At 44.5% G+C, this 18,238-nt stretch overlaps 1 protein-coding gene across 3 annotated transcripts; it reads right to left on the bottom strand.

The window, feature by feature from the left end:
* Positions 1 to 10,273: 10,273 nt before the first annotated feature.
* LOC117852671 (amino acid transporter AVT1I) lies at positions 10,274 to 17,179 on the bottom strand. 3 transcript variants are annotated; one of them, XM_034734868.2, is made up of 4 exons: positions 16,699 to 17,179; positions 11,918 to 16,385; positions 11,175 to 11,782; positions 10,274 to 10,930 (listed from the first exon to the last, which is right to left on the bottom strand). In XM_034734868.2, exons 2-4 carry the CDS (start codon positions 11,991 to 11,993, stop codon positions 10,415 to 10,417), a joined length of 1,200 nt encoding a protein of 399 aa, XP_034590759.1. In that variant the 5' UTR covers positions 11,994 to 16,385; positions 16,699 to 17,179; the 3' UTR covers positions 10,274 to 10,414. The 3 variants fall into 3 exon arrangements, with proteins under 3 accessions (XP_034590759.1, XP_034590760.1, XP_034590758.1); XM_034734869.2 differs by having other exon boundaries at positions 17,002 to 17,179; XM_034734867.2 differs by having other exon boundaries at positions 11,918 to 17,179.
* Positions 17,180 to 18,238: the final 1,059 nt, after the last annotated feature.

Below are 18,238 nucleotides of genomic sequence, written 5' to 3'. Positions count from 1 at the left end.
ATGACGACCAGCGAGTCGCCATATACCATCAGTCGTTTGATTCCAAGAGAGATTGCGAGATGAAGACCATGTAGTAATGCTTCGTACTCAGCTTCGTTGTTTGAGACTTCCCAAAAGATTTGGAGAACGTATTTGAGTTGTTCACCTTTTGGGGAAATCAAGAGTACTCCTATGCCGGCTCCTTCAAGCTTGAGGGAACCGTCGAAGTACATAACCCAGTGTTCTGGCCGTTCGACTAGCGTTGGTACTTGATTTTCCCTCCATTCAGCCATGAAGTCGACCAGAGCTTGAGATTTGATAGCCGTTCTTGGTTTAAAGTCTAGGGATAGAGCTCTGAGCTATACTGCCCATTTGGAGATTCTACCCATTGCATCCCTATTGTGAAGGATTTCGCCGAGCGGGAAGTCGGTGATGACGGATATGCTGTGTTCCTAAAAGTAGTGTCGCAGATTCCGTGAAGTGAGCAGGATTGCATAGAGCAGTTTTTGTACTGGTGGATACCGAGTTTTGGAGTCTGAGAGTACTTCACTGATGAAGTATACAGGTCTCTGGACTTAGTAAATGTGGCCTGGTTCGGACCGTTCGACTACTATTGCGACGCTGACAACGTGAGTGGTAGAAGCTATGTATAGGAGCAAGTCTTCGTTTGGAGTTGGAGCGGTGAGGATTGGTAGTTTTGACAGGAAGTCTTTGAGTTGTGTCAAAGCTTTGTCTGCCTCCTCTGTCCACAAAAGCTTGTCCTGGTGTTTGAGTAGCTTGAAGAAGGGTAGTTCGCATTCTTCAAGTCTTGAGATGAATCGATTGAGGGCTGCCATGCAACCTGTGAGCTTCTGCACATCCTTGATGCCAGCTGGGGCTTGCATATTTGTGATGGCAGATATTTTCTTCGGGTTGGCCTCAATGCCACGGTGGCTAATGATGAACCTGAGTAGTTTTCCGGAAGGTACACCGAAAACGCATTTAGTAGAGTTGAGTTTCCATCGGAACGCTCGTAGACTTGAGAAAGTTTCTTCCAAATTGGTGATTAGATCATCTGGGTCTCTTGTTTTGACGACTACGTTGTCTACCTAAGCTTCTATGTTGCGGTGTAGTTATTTTTTGAAATACATCTGGATGGCCCATTGATAGGTGGCTCCTGCGTTTACTACTCCAAAAGACATTGTTTTGTAGCTAAATGCACCAAACGGGGTGATGAAAGCTGTTTTGGCTTGATCTTCTTCTCTAAGGCTTATTTGATGATAGCCTGAGTAGCAATCAAGGAAACAGAGCAAAGCACACCCAGTCGTGGAGTCGACTACTTGGTTGATCCTAGGTAACCCAAAAAGGTCCTTTGGGCAATGTTTGTTGAGATCTGTGTAGTCAACGCACATCCTCCATTTGTTGTTTTTCTTCTTTCGAACGAGTATAGGGTTCGCTAACCAATCAGGGTGAAAAACTTATTTTATGAACCCTGCTGCGAGTAGTTTGGCTAGCTCTTTCTTGATTGCATCTCTTCTATCTTGAGCAAACCTTCGTAGGCATTGTCTTTTTGGGGTAGTCTTGGGATCAACATTTAGTGAATGCTCAATCAGTTTCTTGGGCACACCGGGCATGTCAGCAGGCTTCCAAGCGAAGATATCGTGGTTAGCCCGAAGAAAATTGATGAGCACGGTTTCCTATTTGGGGTCTAACCCTATTCCAATTAGAGCTGTCTTGGATGGGTCACCAGTATGGAAATCAACGGTTTTGAAGTCCTTCTCACTTGCTGGTTTGACTTTTGCTGATCCCGACTTGTTTTCTGGGATTTCGAGTTCCGTGGGATTAAGTTTCTTTGAAGCCGAGAAGACTTGTTGCATGGGGCTATGTGCTTGAGAGGTTGCTGCGATTTCTACAGCTTTGGTGTTTCATTCGTATGATCGCCTTAGGTCTCCCCGTAGCGTTAACTCTCCCTTGGGTCCTAGCATCTTGAGTACCAAGTAGACCTAATGTGGTATAGCCATAACTTAGCCAAGGCTGGCCTCCCGAGTATGGCATGGTAAGAGGTTTCGAAGTCGGCGACTTCGAATCTGATATACTCGGTTCGGTAATGTTCCTTAGTGCCGAAAGTTACTGGTAGGAAAACTTGGCCTAGTGGTATGGCTGCATTTCCTAGGACAATCCCGTAAAATGGTGAGTCCGTTGGAGTGAGCATGTCTGTGATGTCAAGGCACATTTTTCTTAATGTTTTCGTGAAGATGATGTTGAGTCCGCTTCCTCCATCAATGAGTACTTTGGTCAATCTTGAGCCTGCAACAACGGGGTCGAGTACTAAAGGGTACCTCAGACCATTTGAGTGGTGTGGGAGCTGTTGTCTTGATGGCCATAATTTCTTTGAGTTCTAGCTTGTTGGATCGCTTGGATGCGGTACCCGGAATTCCGCCAAAAATGACGTTGACTGTCTTGGAGGCGGTCTGGAAATCTCCTTTGCCTTCTTCATCCTTATTGATTTTGCTTTTGCCCTTATCCTTTTTGTGACTATAGTCTTTGGGAGGTGGTGGTGCAGGTAGATCTTGCATTACTCGGCGCATGCTGTAGCAATCTATCGCTGAATGTTTGTTGTTTGGTGTCATGGGCATTGCTTCTTGAGTAACTTGGTGAAGGTAGGTCCCTCATCGCGTTTGCGAGATCCTTTCTTCCCTGAGTTGGTCATAGTAGCAATAGTGTTGTCGGGTTTGCGTTTGCGGTTCGGATTACCCGAGTAGTTGTTTCGAGTATCAGTATTTCGGTTCCTTTCTTGTTCATGACTGTTATTATTGTTGTCGCGACTGCGGTTGCGATGCGAGCCGAATCGCTCACGCTCTTTATCTTCTTCGTCTGCCCATTGTTGTACCATAACTTTGAGATCTTTGATGGTGACTGGACGTCATCTGCTAAAGTCTTGGTATGTTCGACAATCGTAGAGGCCATTTTGAAAGTACTCAATGACGTCTGTTTCTGAGATGTCGACTATTTAGCCTTCTTTTCAAAAAATCGGCGCAGGTAGTCGCGAAGTGTCTCGCCTTCTTTCTGTTTAACTTGACTTAGATCGATTTTATTGCCTAGTCGGGACATGGAGCCCACGTAGTTATTGGTAAAAGCCTTTGTCAAATCTTCCCAAGAGTCAATGGTTCTAGGCTAGAGTGACTCAAGCCATGTTAATGGTGCGGGTTCCATACATATTGGAAAATGGATGACCTTTGTGTCGTTGTTGCCTCCGGCTACCTAAACTACTAGTGAGTAGCACCGAAGCCATTGAACTGGGTCTTGCTTGCCATCGTACATGGTGATTCCTATTGGCTTGAACTTCTCAGGTAGCCCAGTCCTCATTACCCGCGTGGTAAAAGCAGGAAAATGGTTATAGTTGTCAACTTCGCGTTCGCGTTCACGACGACTATTGATTACTTCCCTTAGATCGCTGAAAATTGACGTTTCGCGATCCTTTCTGCAATGGCGAGGGCTTTTTGCAAAGTTGGTGCAGTTGACATCTCCAACGTCCTTATTTCATCTTGGGGCCTTGCGTTCATTTTGTCCCTAGCTATGTTGCTCTAGTTGGTTGACTACCTCGTTGCTTTTTCTTTGAGCCTCACAATGGCCAGCGTGGATCGCGACATCTCTGCTGCCGTCTTGAGGAATAGATGGGATTGGAGATTCTTTATCGAGTAGTTTGTAAGCTTGCTCTGCGAGTTGCGTGATTAACCCATTGCCTTGCTGCGCGAGTTGAGCTATTAATTCATTATCTCTGCCATGAGGCATGAGAGTTGATATAAGATTGATTGAGGCAAATGCTGCGAGTGGAGTGTTGTGTTCTTGGGTTTGCACTGCATCGAATGCTCTTTCGATGTTCATCATAGGGATATTTGTAGCTAGTAGTCGTCGACGTTCAGCCTGAGTAACATTGTGTGCCCTTCTTTGGTTTCTTTGTTCAGAAGTTTCATCTTGCGGGGCGTTAGCTGATGACTCATCTTCTGAAACGTTGTCGAGTTGTGCTATCCATCGAGGAGTTCTCTGTTGGCTGGTACCTATGTCATTGTTTTGTGTGATGACAAAAATTTCTCTATCTGGGTAGTGGCTTCCAGAGTTTGATGTTGCAATCTCTGTAGTGCTTTCTTCACGATTTGAAGTAAGCGAGATGCCTTCTTGATACGGGAGGTTATCTATGTGAGCGACAAGTCGTGACTCATAGTCATGGGCGAGGAAGGATGGTTTCATCCCTAGCCAATAAATGAATCTGCCTTGCGGGGTTGAAGTAACTACCAAGCCTTGAGCTGGGCCTGATAATGGAATCTCTTGGACATAGTTCGAGTCATAGTCGCAGTCTTTGACTGACCCGACTTCGGATTGGGTTTGAGTGAGGAAACCTTGGTGGACTATGGTTGTGTTGCGGAGTCCGTACGGGAATCGACTTCGAGCTGAAGTCGACTTGCAGGGTGACTTGCACGTTAGCTCATGTGGGCTAGTCCAAGTCGAGGTCGAGTCCGAGCCATAGTCGAACTCATTGTTGTTGACGTTGAAAACTTGGTTTTTCTCGCGAAATTTTTCGTTTTTTGCTGAAAAATGCTTTCGTCGAGATGTTCCTTCTCCTGGATGCCAATGATGCGGCGCTGAAATGATCCAACGCCATCGGCGATGCAAAGCCAGGATCCAAAGACAAAGGTTGCGCCTGCCTTAAAGCTGAAAATAGGCTTGACAATGACTGATGCCATCGATCTCGCGTGGAGAAACTCAGCGATAGCCCCTACCTGGCGCGCCAGCTGTCGGTGTTTTAGACCGGTAACCTGCTTAGGGGGTACCCTAGGTGGCCTTTTGTGCGGTGGGTGTCGTCGAGAATCAAGGAGTCGATGGTGACGCAAGGAATAGGATTTAGATAGGTTCGGGACGCTAGATCGCGTAATACCCTACGTCCTGTGTGTTGATTGTATTGAACTTCTTAGTTGTCTTCTTGAGGGGGGTCCCTACCCGCCCTTATATAGTTGGGGGAATAGGGTTACAGGGTGGAGTCCTAGTCGGACATGGTTACAGAGTTCTACTCCTAATTGGTAGAGTTGTTTCCTTGTCTATTCCGATCTAGTCTTTAGGAGTCTGTGGAGGCTACGTTACCCTGCGGTGTAGCCTTCCATATCCTGATCTTGTCCGAGTACATCCCTAAGTGGGCCGTACAAGGCCTACTCGTGGACCTGGGAATGTATGCCTGACACCGTCACGGTAGTGCTGGGCCAGCGACCCAGTGGGGTTCGAGGATGGTTTCGTACGTTGAGATGTAGGCGGCCGCTTTGGAGGACTTGGTGCACGAGGATTGTCTACACTCCGATGATGCTTTCACAGCGTACCTACAGTGGTACTTGCTGAGGACACGTACACGCATCATGCACATTCCCAGGCAGGTACCGATGGAGACCACACCTCTAACGCAGATCTACCCGCGTTCTAGGGATATGAACTTCGACATCATGATACGCTTCTGCATCATTTGCTACTCAAACTGCTTTGGATTATGTTGCACTTTGTACGAAATGTGGTGTGCCTAACTTGAACTATGTCATTGGCAACAATATGACATTATTGCAAAGGTGCAGGCGACGATGAAGTCTAGCATGGATCACTGCTTGACCATGTCTCCGCAGGAGCACGAGTCCATGTACAAGAGGATAGAGCACCTGTGCAGTAGGTTCATGCGGGCCGTCAGTTGCCATGGTGGTCACACCGATGTTGTACTTCCACCATGGGTTGCCTACCCCGGGTCATCTTCAGCACCATCTACGTAGCACTCTGGTTTGTCTTCAGCACCACCTACGCAGCACCCCGGTTTGTCTTCTCCTGCACCCACTCATCCGGCGTACCCCGGAGTGTCTTGTGCTCCACGTGCACCATCTTGGGTAGCTGTAGCAGTAAGTCCTTCCACTTATGCGTTGGGTCCGCAGTATGTGACTCCCACAGGTATGTGTTCGTTACTTTGTCATTTTCCATTGACCAATTGTTCTCTAATTGCTCGTACTAAATTATAATTTCATCACACAGCTCCACAACAGTATCGAGGATATAGTGCACTAGGACCGTCTTCAGCTTCACTCCGCGTGCACAACTTCGGTGTGTCATCAATACGTGCATTCTATTCCATTACAAATAGGAACGAAATTGACAATAACACTTTCTGGTTCAATAACAGCGTACACAGGCCGCAGAGGGACCGATGAGAAGTCCGTAGAGGAGGAGATCCAGAGGACAAGTTCGGCATGGGTGGACTCCTTTTTCAGCTACGACGCTAAGGAGATAGGTCCTTCGTAGTTGGGTGACGCGCCCATGACTCTGACACAGGGCTCCACCCAAGACTTCGCGCACCAGCTGTAGCTGCATCAGGACGTCCACCTCGCGAGGTTGGCCCTCCGGAGCCCTTCACGTACGACCAGTACCAGACTAGAGCAGCACAACGGGTAGCAAGATGTGGTCGTGGTCCTCCATGTTACAAGCAAGGACGCATTTAGTCCATAGGACCTCCTTTATCTTTTGTAGGCCAGTGCAGGCTATGATGTGTACGATGTTGTAGACTATGATGTGTGCTCCTTTACAGACTACATTATATAGGCCGGTGCAGAGACTTTGATAGCTAGGACGGTGCAAGCTATGATGTCCATGCATGTCCTTTTCCATTTGGCATTATGGACATGGTCCATGGACCATGTTAGTAGCATTCTATATATTAGATGTTCAGGCAACGTTCAAACGCACTACTAATACTTCCCAACCCGAATCCACCATTTGTAGTGAGGTTGCATCTCCCTCTAAGAAATGTCGTCATGGAGGGAGGAGCAAAATGGGGTTCCACCATGGAATGAGTGCCCCAAATGCCATTGCGGCTCCGTGCGTGGTTGCAAGTATGGGAGGATGACACACCTAGGGGGAAGAAGGGGTGTAGGTACTTCAAGTGTCCCAACATTGATGATGATTTCAAGGTCAGTCCGTTTAGTCGTCGTGGAGGGAGGAGCAAAATGGGGTTCCACCGTGGAATGAGTGCCCCAAATGCCATTGCGGCTTCCGTGCGTGGTTGCAAGTATGGGAGGATGACACACCTAGGGGGAAGAAGGGGTGTAGGTACTTCAAGTGTCCCAACATTGATGATGATTTCAAGGTCAGTCCGTTCATAAATATTTTAAATATATTTTCTACGTACGGGTACCTTGAACTAATAAGGAATGAATATGCAGGCATGCACATCATGGAATGGATTGACACTAGGCCTTTAGGGGGGTGCCCATTTGGCCAGTGGTGCTAGAGACCAAAGCCCAATACTATGGTGGGCTAGAAGTGGCTCGAGACGCGGCACGTGCTGCTCGGCTCGAGCAAGAGCGACGCATCCGCCAACAACAGATTCGTTTGTAGGGAAAGGAGGATGAACTGCAGAGACGGCGTGACCAGTTAGGTGCTCGAGAGGCAGCACTGAAATGGTAGGAGGAAGAATTCAAAACTCCTTAGGTGCAACTCCTCCAAGAAGAAGAGCGATAGAAGAAGAAGAAGAAGCAGGAGGTAGAATGTTCCTCCAAAACAATGAGGAAGGGGAAACTTCCCCAGTTCACCCAGTAGAACGTTAGTTGTGCTCCACCAATTTACATTACCTAAGGCATTTTATCCTAGGGAAGGTGCTCTTTAGGTTTTTCATGTTGGGCACCTCGGATGCTATTGTACTGATGTTTGTACTGCGATAACATTTCATCTCCATGCTTCAAGTACTCAGATTCCACACTATTCCCATTATACTGCTCTGCTGCCAGTACAATACTCAAATAGTGCTAATTCACTGTTGATTTGCTAGAGTACTGGGGAATCTCTTCGGTACTTGATTTGGTAGTCATGACAGCTTCTGCAGATTCCCTGTCATCTTTTGGTGAAAAATTAGAGTATACTGAACTGTCATTCCATGAAGCTCCTTTCAAAAGAGAGATGATGGCCTCTACATTTGGTGGATGCCTTGATTGGAAAAGATGCTTGCACCGGCTTCACCTATCCATCACTTCTGATTAGTGGTCATGCATTGATGGATGCTGGCTGATCACTAGTGCCTCTATATGTACTGATAGCTTCCAGCTTTCTTCTCCATATCACCATTTTCTGGTTGAACTTCATGAAGAAGGTAAGCCCAGCTACCCTTTCTTTTGAGTATCAAGAAATGAAAGTATCACAGCCAAGAGTTGGTCTTCGGCTGTTTGCAACTTTCAAATAGTGCTAAACCATTGTTGACGTGAACCCTCACTAAAAAGCCTACACTATAGACTGTAAGGACCCTGAACATAAGCCTTCTCAGGCAGATGGGACTCGACACTGAGCCCTACATCCCTGCACCTACAAAGCCTATATCTAGACTTTTTCAGGATAATTGAACACGACGGGATACTGAGCACATGGGGGCGCAGTGCATCTCCATCTCAGCACTCCTTATATTGGACCTCCCTCTCTCATATCCTTCCACACCACTGAGCAGGAGGAACAACAATGGCATCCGCAAGAGGGGGAGGTCATGGGAGGAGGGGATGCTCCTATTCCTACCATCACTTGGCTAGGTTCTTTTGGCCCAACGGAGTATGAGGCACCCCTCGACGACTTCCCTCTTGAGGATAGGAGTAACTACACCCCTCCAAACTGCCTTAGGCCTTATGACGGCCACCATGATGCGTGGCCAATGTGTCACCATAGCGTGGCTTGTGTCGTCCAGCTATTTGATGGGTACGATGATGGAAGCCAGCATTTCTTTCAATACCCGTATGGTTTGGTAAGTCAAGTTATTACTTCTTTACTCTTCCTAAGCTTTTCGTGCTACAAACTAACATCATATTCAGTCTTATCTCGATGAAGGAAACTGCTGCTAAGCGAAGTGGGTCGATCCACCACTTTTTGAGCCAACCCAAGAGTACATCCACTACCTGAAGTGTAAGATCTTTGACCTCGAGCGTAAGATCGAGGACTTTCAATCCAAAGTTGATGCAAATACTTGGGCGGTTAACATAGCAGGTGACTTGATTTGTACTGATCCATGGTGCAATTGCCCCTACCACCACAAACAAGGATCGTCCCCCGTCTCCGCCATCCTCTAGGGATGCTAGCTACTATGAGGCTGGGCCCTCCTAGCTCTCGCAGAGCCAGTTCTACTAGAAAGTAGACATGACTCTATCCCTAGCTATTTCAATTGCCTAAGGCATGTTAGGTTTAGCAATGACACATGTTTAGGATAGCAACCGTGCCGCACATGCCACTGCAATCTATAATTAATTGTTCACCCTAGAGTCGTTGTTGTTCATATGTTGTGCACGAATTTCGTCTCTATCTGTTGTAATTTCACTGGAAACAGCTATGTCTCTAATGGCAGGGAGTTAATTCATTTTCAATTATTTCCTCGAAGCGCTCTACCTCTTTCAAATTACGAAGTTTCATATTGCAACCAAAAGTGACATATCTGAATATTTAGTGCTACCAATGTTACTTGATATTTTTTTTACTATGAGACAAAATTACACGAAAAAAATTAAAAAATCCAAGTTATAGCCGGTTCAAATAGCTATAGCCATTTGAACCGGCTATAGTGCTAACACACAACAAAACCAGCCGTTGGAGGGGGAGCTAGCTACCGCCGTTTGGTATCCGGCTACCGCCCTTTCAATCGGCGGTAATAGGCTACCGCCGTTTCAAATGGTAGTACCTACGTCCACCGCTCCAACCGCCATTTCAAATGGCGGGCGCGTAGCTACTGCCGTTTGATCCGGCGGCAGGGGTCCATTTCTGCAAATTTTTGGATCACCTATTTATTTTTGCAAATTCGTAAAATAAAAAATAAAAAAAATAAAAAAAATTCGAAGGCTTTAGGTGGTTTTGGGCTTTTGGCGGTTTGGCCCAGACTCAAGGAAGCCTGAAACAAAATGCCAGTCGGTTTGGCCCAGACGCACGTCCACAATGCGCATCTTGCTTGTCGCGGTTGGGCGGAAAACACACCGTGACTCCAAAACTCTAAACCGGGGGCCTGCCGGCCCACTCGATTGCAGCTGCATGAAGCCATCGGCGGGCCCGCTAACCAGCGGAGAAGGGCCCACGGCCGCGCCTTTCCTCGGTCCATTGCTTCTTTCTTTGATAACCATTCTGGTAGGTAAACAGAATGTGAACTGGGAAGTGGGAACCACAAGTTTTTTTTTAAAAAAAAACGAGGGAACCACCAGAGTTGAAGCATTCTATGTTGATCGTATAATGTCCCGTCCGAAAAAATATCTATGAACAACATAGGTAATGAAGAAAAATATCGTCCGAAAAAATAGCAACTAATTTCATATGCTATCTTCTTATCAAGGTGAGAGTACAACTGCATAAGGCTACAGATGTGGATGTTACTAGGGTAGGTTACAATATGGTTTGGGTCATATATACAGCAGCTCAAAGTGATCACTCAAAAGCTATGAACAATCTGCTTCAGTGAGTTATATGTGCCAACCACAATTACTCCCGCCCCAATCATGATAATTCCCAGGCAAACCACCAGCTCCAACCTCAGATTCCTGGAGGTCCTCGAGCTGATCTTCAGGTAGCAAACGCAGGGCAGCAAGATCGTGACCGTGCTGCTGAGGAACGAGCCAGTAAGCGCGACGACATAGGCGAAGAAGGGCACCACAAGTGCTATGATGGTCGTGCTGACGACCAGGGCGGTCCTGATGAAGATGCCGATGGTCCTGTTCTTGCCAACACGAAGGCTGTCCTCGATAGCCTCTGCTATCGGAGTGATTAGCAGCGCGAACTTGGTGAACGGATTGATCAGTGTCGTGAAGATGGCGATGTTGGAGGCAACACGTTTTGATGGAAGGTTGAGCGTCACCTGGGAACTTAGTGATTCCCCGTACATCAAGTATCCAATGATGCCTGTCACCCCATAGCTAAGGGTGCAGATAATGAAGCAGATGAGCAGCACCTGAAATTGTAAGAGGTATAAATATAAATGATGTCACTATAGTAGCTTTATGTAACCGGAAGTTTGACAGATGATTAGTAGTTCTGCCTCAGTGTAGAGATTATTCCAATTTCATGTTACTTATTGTTGGGCAGACAGATGATTAATAGTTCTAAAGAAACAGTACTTCATAAAAGTCAAATTTATCTGGATTTATGATCAAATTAACAAAAGATATTGGTGAAAGGAATTCTACTTTACTTACTGTGGGGAATGTTTTTCTGTTTCTCATGCCAGTGTATATCATGGGAAAAACAGCATGGCCACTGAAACAGAACGCATATAAGCTCATAGCAGTTGGCATACCAGACCAGTTGACAGTCACGCCTTTCTCATGAAAACCAACACCATCAAATGCTCCAACCCACAGAACAGAGGCGATTAGAATGAAAGAAGCCATGACTCCACCAAGAGCGACATATGCAAGCATGTTCAAGCTCCGGAGCCATGTTGTTGGCAACACCAGCAGGCTGAAGATCAACACAAACCCTTGCTTGCTTCCAATCTTGAGACTGGCAATATGGAAGTTGGCACTTGGAAATAATTTCTCCAAGTTGTCACCTTCTAATATCAAGAAATCAATAGCAACAAGATACAGCTCCAGATACAAGAATATTGCTACAATGATTTTTCCTTTCCGGCCAAAAGCTAGCTCGCCAATATCAGGATAGGTCTTAACAAGCGAGCTTGAGTCTATACATCTCTGTAGGAGAATACCAGTATAGAAACAGATGGTTGCTATGGTTATGAAAATGAGTAAGCTCAGCCATCCTCCTTGAGACAATGCATATGGAATGGATAATATTCCAACCCCTGCAAACAAAGAAAACATACACAGAGAATTAGCTAGCTTAGGGAAACATGGGCAACCGTATTAAAACTGCTAAAGCATCACTTCTTGACATCTCAAGCTTGCAAAAGACAGGCAGAACGGAAGAAACTAGAAACCTGAGAGAGCATTAACTCCATTGAAGCAAGTTTTGAAGAAGCCTGTCCCAGACTTTGAAGGAGTGTTGTTCTCCATCAGAAACTCCTAGTTGCTATTGACTAGAGGATGCAGCCCTGGGTTTTAAAGAGCTGTGGTGCATGAGGTTAGGACATGCAGACCCACTCCATGTCACATTATCACCACTTTGGTAGTGCCGTGTGACAAGAAGTGGATGTCTATTCCCAGAAAAGAGATGAAAGTAAAGCCAAAAAAAAAGGATTGAGTGGAATTAGACAGAACAGCAAAGTAGATTCATGAAATACACATTTTTTGTCAAACAGATGGACGTCATCGCTTGAGGATCTAACGAGACGTATCCCAGGGGGAAGGAAAGGAGAAGCAGCCCATGCAAAATGCATGCAGAAGCCATAAAAAAGCAGGAACACAAATAAAGTTGCATGCTGTTCCTGCAACCTCTAGGACCCAAATGAACAGATGTTTTTGTGTACTGTTTCCCTTTTTGTTGGAAAAGATTATAGATTATACTGAAACTCTATACAGCACGGAGGCCATCAAAAGTAACGTTAATTGCACGCACCACATAAATGTGATGTCATGGCGCACCATACTGCAGAATATATCCATACGAGCAGTTTACAATCAGGCTTACAGAACTAGTTAGCCAGAATCTAGACCCCTTGCACCGAAGCAACTGGGAAAAGGGTTGCAATCTCCAGGACTGTCAAGTGTAAACTTCAGGGAAAATTCAAACCTAGCCATAGTGAAAAAGCAGTGGTAATGATTAACAAGTAGACAAATTAGAATGAATAAATATGTAATCAAAACTGTGTATGAACCATCCACTTTATAATGCCAGTCTCTTTTTTTCCCAGATACTCAAGAGAGCTGTGTATCATTTCATTTAAGAATAAGAAAAAAGGAAAATACAAATTTTTAAAAAAAACACAGATCCAACACAATTCTTACACACAACATGATGCCCAACATCAGTTTTAACAGAAAAAAAGAGACGCCCCACTCAAAGAATAATAAGCGACCAGAAGGCTGGACAACCTCTAAATTAGAATGCCTCTAGCATGCCTGCCCTACTGCCAGATTCTGCAGCTCTTTGACCCTAGCTGTACACAATAGAGTTTCCTTCCCCAAAATAGAACGGATCAGCTAATTCAAATCTGGGGAGGCACCATTAAAAACACAATCATTCCGGTGAGTCCATGGTTCCCTGGCCATTAAGATGATCGGTGTGTTAAGCCCTTTCTGAAGTTGACAATGCCAGTCTCCAAAGTCAAAACCATTTAAGACACAACCCTCATTCTAAAACACAATGTATTCAACGATATTTTGCATCCAGGTCAGCACAAAACAGCCCTTAAAGTGGATGTATTTTGAAGTTCGGGGTTGCAAATTCTGACAATATCACTGTTAAGGGTTTGAAAATAAACCATGGCCAGAGTTGAAGGGTTGACAAATGTACTTTTACTGACAGTAATGGTCACAGATAAGCAATGCAGCCAAGAAGAATATGGTATAACAGATGGTAATACCTTATACATGTTATAATTTTACAACAACCCAAATTAGCTAGCTTGCTAATATCAATATCTAACATAATCAAAATCTTGGCATGTGATTTACGTAAACGAAGCACATGAGCTTCTATTTATTGGATATCATTAATTGATGTTTATTTCTGTAAGTAATAATGGACCATAATTTCAACAACCAACAGCAACAGATGTGAAAAGGAATGATATATCTAAGATGTGATGTAACATGAGGATAAAAGTGTACCTGAAATGGTTAGCCTCACTGCATATTCAAAACTAAAATTGTAATGGAGAAAGCATAATAATTGGTCAACAGCAGTTCAAAACAATAGAAATATTTAGTTATACATGCTGAATCATGAAGGCACAGCTTCACATTCTAACCATCATAGCAGAAGATAATATATGGACACAAACTTTTGAGATATAGATATTTGGATGAGGAGACTTCCCACTATATGATGTTCCCTTTTTGTGACAAATGAAGAAAAGTGTGCACAAAGTGCAAATGAAACCAATAAAGGCTTAAAGCTCACCAGTGCCCTATTATAAATAAGTGAAGCCCAACAGCAGACCAAAAACTAGTACCAGTTTCTATTAAACTATTCCTATTGCACATTCAGTGGCATCATATCAAGTAATTAGGAGTAAGTGCATTATTCAGTTAAGAGAAAATGAAAATGGAACCACTTTTTTCTATAGAGCTGAAGCCACACGAGTAATATCTCCAAAGATGCTATGCAAAGCACAACAATGGAAGATTCCAAATGGAAGCACTTTAAATAATTATACCATGTAGTTTCTTTAACAAAAGTTAGAAGACTCATAACCCCAGGGGAAAAAAGCATAGGAAACAAAGACGTGCTATCCTACATGAAGTCTCAAATAAAAAAACAGAAATCACGATCCACGTTCCATCACAGCAGCTGTCATAAAATTTTGAATAGATACAGTGACCACAGAGAGAAAGATTGCAGAGTCAGCTAACCGTGTACAACTTTACACAGATGTCTGAAGTTGATACTTGATAGATCTAAAGCACTTCAATGAGGTAACACAACACGCTACATAGTGACTCCTTGAGGGTATCTTCTTGTCTATCCACCAGAGATATCTGGAGTGGCCCACAATATTATCCAAGAAACAGAAAATAGCAATGCCTTTAATTTCCATTTATGCCCCAGTCCACTAGACACGACGAGATGTTTTCAATCCTTTCTCCTTTGTATCATTTCTGATCACACCTAAAGCAAGCATTTGCTGCAGTATACGAAGCTAGCAGATGTCTGGCAAAGATGCAGACACTTATTTAAAAGATCTACTTTCATTTTTTTTTCTAGAGCATACAACTCACTGTCTGGCAAAGATGTACTGTGTAGAAACTAGTCAAATATGAGGTAATTGCCAATAGGGGAATTTCTACAACCCGAATCACCACCAAATCAAATTCAATTAACTGTAAACAACTTTATTAAACTACAAAATTACTGTGGTTTTAGTAATACTACAGTTTTCAAAACCACAATATTTAGTACATCCAAACACCTTATTGCTATCTAATACCTAGGTATTTTGTAAGCCATGGTATCTATCCAACACTTCAAAAATACTTTGTATCCAAACAGGACCTTAAGCTTCTTTGTTAACTGTGACAAAGAAATTGAAAGGAGAATAAAGTGCATCCCATAGATGAAACAGAAAGTGACGTGTGAATACATGTCCAATTTCACAAATTCATTATGAAAACAAAATTACACACAAAAAGTGTGAAAAGTGAAAAATCAGAAATCCAGAACATGTTAGGAGGCTATAGTAGCCTAGCAGCAAGGAATATGATATGTTTAGTAACATCAATCAACAGAAATTTACCAGCTTCTTCAATAAACATAAATTACTAATCAAGAAACCTAAGTTGATGAGGACAAACTGGTGATATTCCTCCTCTATCTGATAACTTCACTTCTTTCATCCTTATAATTCTACTCCCTCTAGTCACAGATACTTTGTTTTTCACAAGGTCAGGTCAAACTTTTGAAACTTTAACTATCAGAAAATTTAGAATATTCACTTTGGAAACACAAAATCATACGTGTAGATTTGTCCTTAGAAACACTCCCATAATCTCATAAATTTATTTTACTTTATAAATATATTATTAATAAAAATAGTGTTCAAAGGTACACTTTGTCCCCATCATGTCCAAAAAACATCAAGTACTTTTTATTGGACGAAGTAACATGCAACATGAAGCAGCAAACATAGGACATCAAAGTCAATCTCAAATTCTCAATGTCCAGTGGATGGATCAAAGCAAAGCATAATCAGAGGAATACCTAAAACTAATAATAGCATGCATACCCAGTTACCCATAAGATACAATGTGGCTTATGTTATATACTTTGAGCTTCATCAAATTGTATAGTGATAGCCACGAGGTGGAACTGAGGAAGTCAGACGTCCGAGTGATAGTAAAAGGCTATAACTTCGTCATAGTTCACTTGAAGTTGCTGTCCTTCTGTCATTCAGGTCCAGAATGGTTCCGGTAGCAGGTGGGTGTGGAATAACAGCCCCAACATAGTTCTCTTTGCTGCATCTGTACAACCCCATGGTTAATCAGGCTATGCAATTTATGTTGACCTGAGGAATCCAGATTTATTCTGACAATGACTGACCCACCAAAGTCCAATATAATTGGCAGGAAACTTCATGAGGAAAAGTGAAAAAGAACACAACCGTTGGTGCTCACAATACATGCTCAGCAAGCATTGGTTGGGAGGCAGAGCTATGACGTCCACTAAATCATTCATTAGGCCCCATCATTCTTGATTCAACGCTCAAGCTTCTTGCTGGGTCAACCTAAATCAATATCGTTTTCCCAGCTACCAACAGCCATTGTTTCACTCGCTAAGCTTCAATCAACCTAAAGATCGAAAAGGGCACATCAGAAGATTCGAAGTGGCAAGTGTGGAGGGATCTCCACTCTCCAACAAAAGGCATCAATACTCAATAGGATATCCTAAAAGCCCACATTGCAGTAGCGTGTTTTTCTTGAACTGGTACCAAATCCTAGTAGCCTAGGACTGTCTAGTTTACTCCTGTGGCCCGCGCAATGATGGAGGAGACACTAAGTGGGGTTATTAACTTATTATACATCAAAAGATTGAACCAAAAGTTGCGCGTGCCAGCAAATCCGCAAGGAAACCAAGATGGAAGAAAGCATGAGAAACACGAACCCGGCGTAGGATATGGCCGTGTTTGGAGCAGACCAAAAGGCCTCCACTCCATTACCAGCGCCGCTGCACGCACGCCAACCCACATTGTGCATCACCACTACGATTCAGCACGGAATTGAGCCGACAAATGTAGCCGCGCTGATACAGCGCACTCATCACCGGCCACCAGCACTACCAGATACAGCGGCCGCTAGCCTGTTCCCCGGACGGCCGGACCGGCTTTACCTCCCGAAACATATAGCCTATAGGCGGAGGCGAATAGCAATCGGCGTTATACTGAATAGCGAGGTGGGGGGGGGGAACCTGGCGCTGCGCAGGGCAGCTCGCCCTGCCGGAAGCCCGGAATGCTAACCACCACAGTAAACAGGAAATGGTCGCTTTCCAAGGGCCCGCCACCTCCCCGCCGCCGCCGGTGGGGTTGGGGCGGCGTCTCGGACGTCGGCGGCACCAACCTCCAACCTTCTTTTCCACGCGAAAAATGTGGTGGAGTGAGAATCAGCCGCCGGCTTGGGCGTATTTGGGCTGCCATGTGGTGAAACGCTAAAGGGCCTGTAAGAAGAATTGCCGAGACTACGAAAGGCCTTTGCCCACCAGCAGCGACAGACAGCACCGGGAAACAAGGAAAGAAATCCGAGCAGCCCGTGTTCGAGAACGCGGAATTTTTTTTATTTTTTTATTTTTGTTTTTTCGATTTTGTGGAAATATAGCGTGGAATCAAAAATTTGCAGAAATGGGCTTATACCGTTTGCAGAAATGGGCTTATACCGTTTGCAGAAATGGGCTTATACCGTCGGCTGAAACGGCGGTATGGTCCTTACCGCCGGCTGAAACGACAGTAAGGGCCTGATGCTGCCTACGCCGCTCCCTACCGCCGTTTCAGCAGGCGGGAGAGCCCTACCGCCGGTTGAAACGGCGGTAAGACCCTCACCACCTTACCGTTGCTGCCGAAGTAGTGTGCGCATGGATCAAGGAAGCCCCGCCGGTCGAAATAGCGGTAAGGACCCTTACCGTCGGATGAATCGGTGGGGGTTCTCCCTATAAAAATCCACGCCGCAACTACCCAAATAGAGAGGGGAAAGGAACCAGAGAAGAGGGAGGGGAACCAGAGAAGAGGGAAAGAAGGAAAGAAGAGCGAAAGAAGAGGAAAGAAGAGGGAAAGAAGGAAAAGAAGGAGGAAAAAAACAAAAAAGAGAGGGAAGAAACTATCGTCGTCAGGTATGTTTTTCAATCTCGTAGTATAGTAGATTTAGAAATATCCGGTGATTTTAGATGTACAAAAATATAGATTAGGTAGTACAGTAGATTCAGTATTTAGTTCATAGTAAATCTAGTGCAGTATACTTTGATGCAATTTTAATATTTATGTTATACAACCGTACGATGCCACGACGTGGAAAAGCTAGGAAACCAAGGTAATTTCGGTGCACGTTATTACGTTAACTGCTAGTCGTATGGTTTAATGTTAGTTGCTTTCGATTCTTAGAACGAAAATGGTAAAGGTGGAGTGGTGTTCCGTTGACCGGAAATACGTTCGACCTTT

This window comes from Setaria viridis, chromosome 4, assembly GCF_005286985.2.
Source record: "Setaria viridis chromosome 4, Setaria_viridis_v4.0, whole genome shotgun sequence".
Classification (NCBI taxonomy): domain Eukaryota; kingdom Viridiplantae; phylum Streptophyta; class Magnoliopsida; order Poales; family Poaceae; genus Setaria; species Setaria viridis.
The sequence above is the reverse complement of the archived record's forward strand: the minus strand, read 5'-3'. Positions and strand labels throughout refer to the sequence as shown.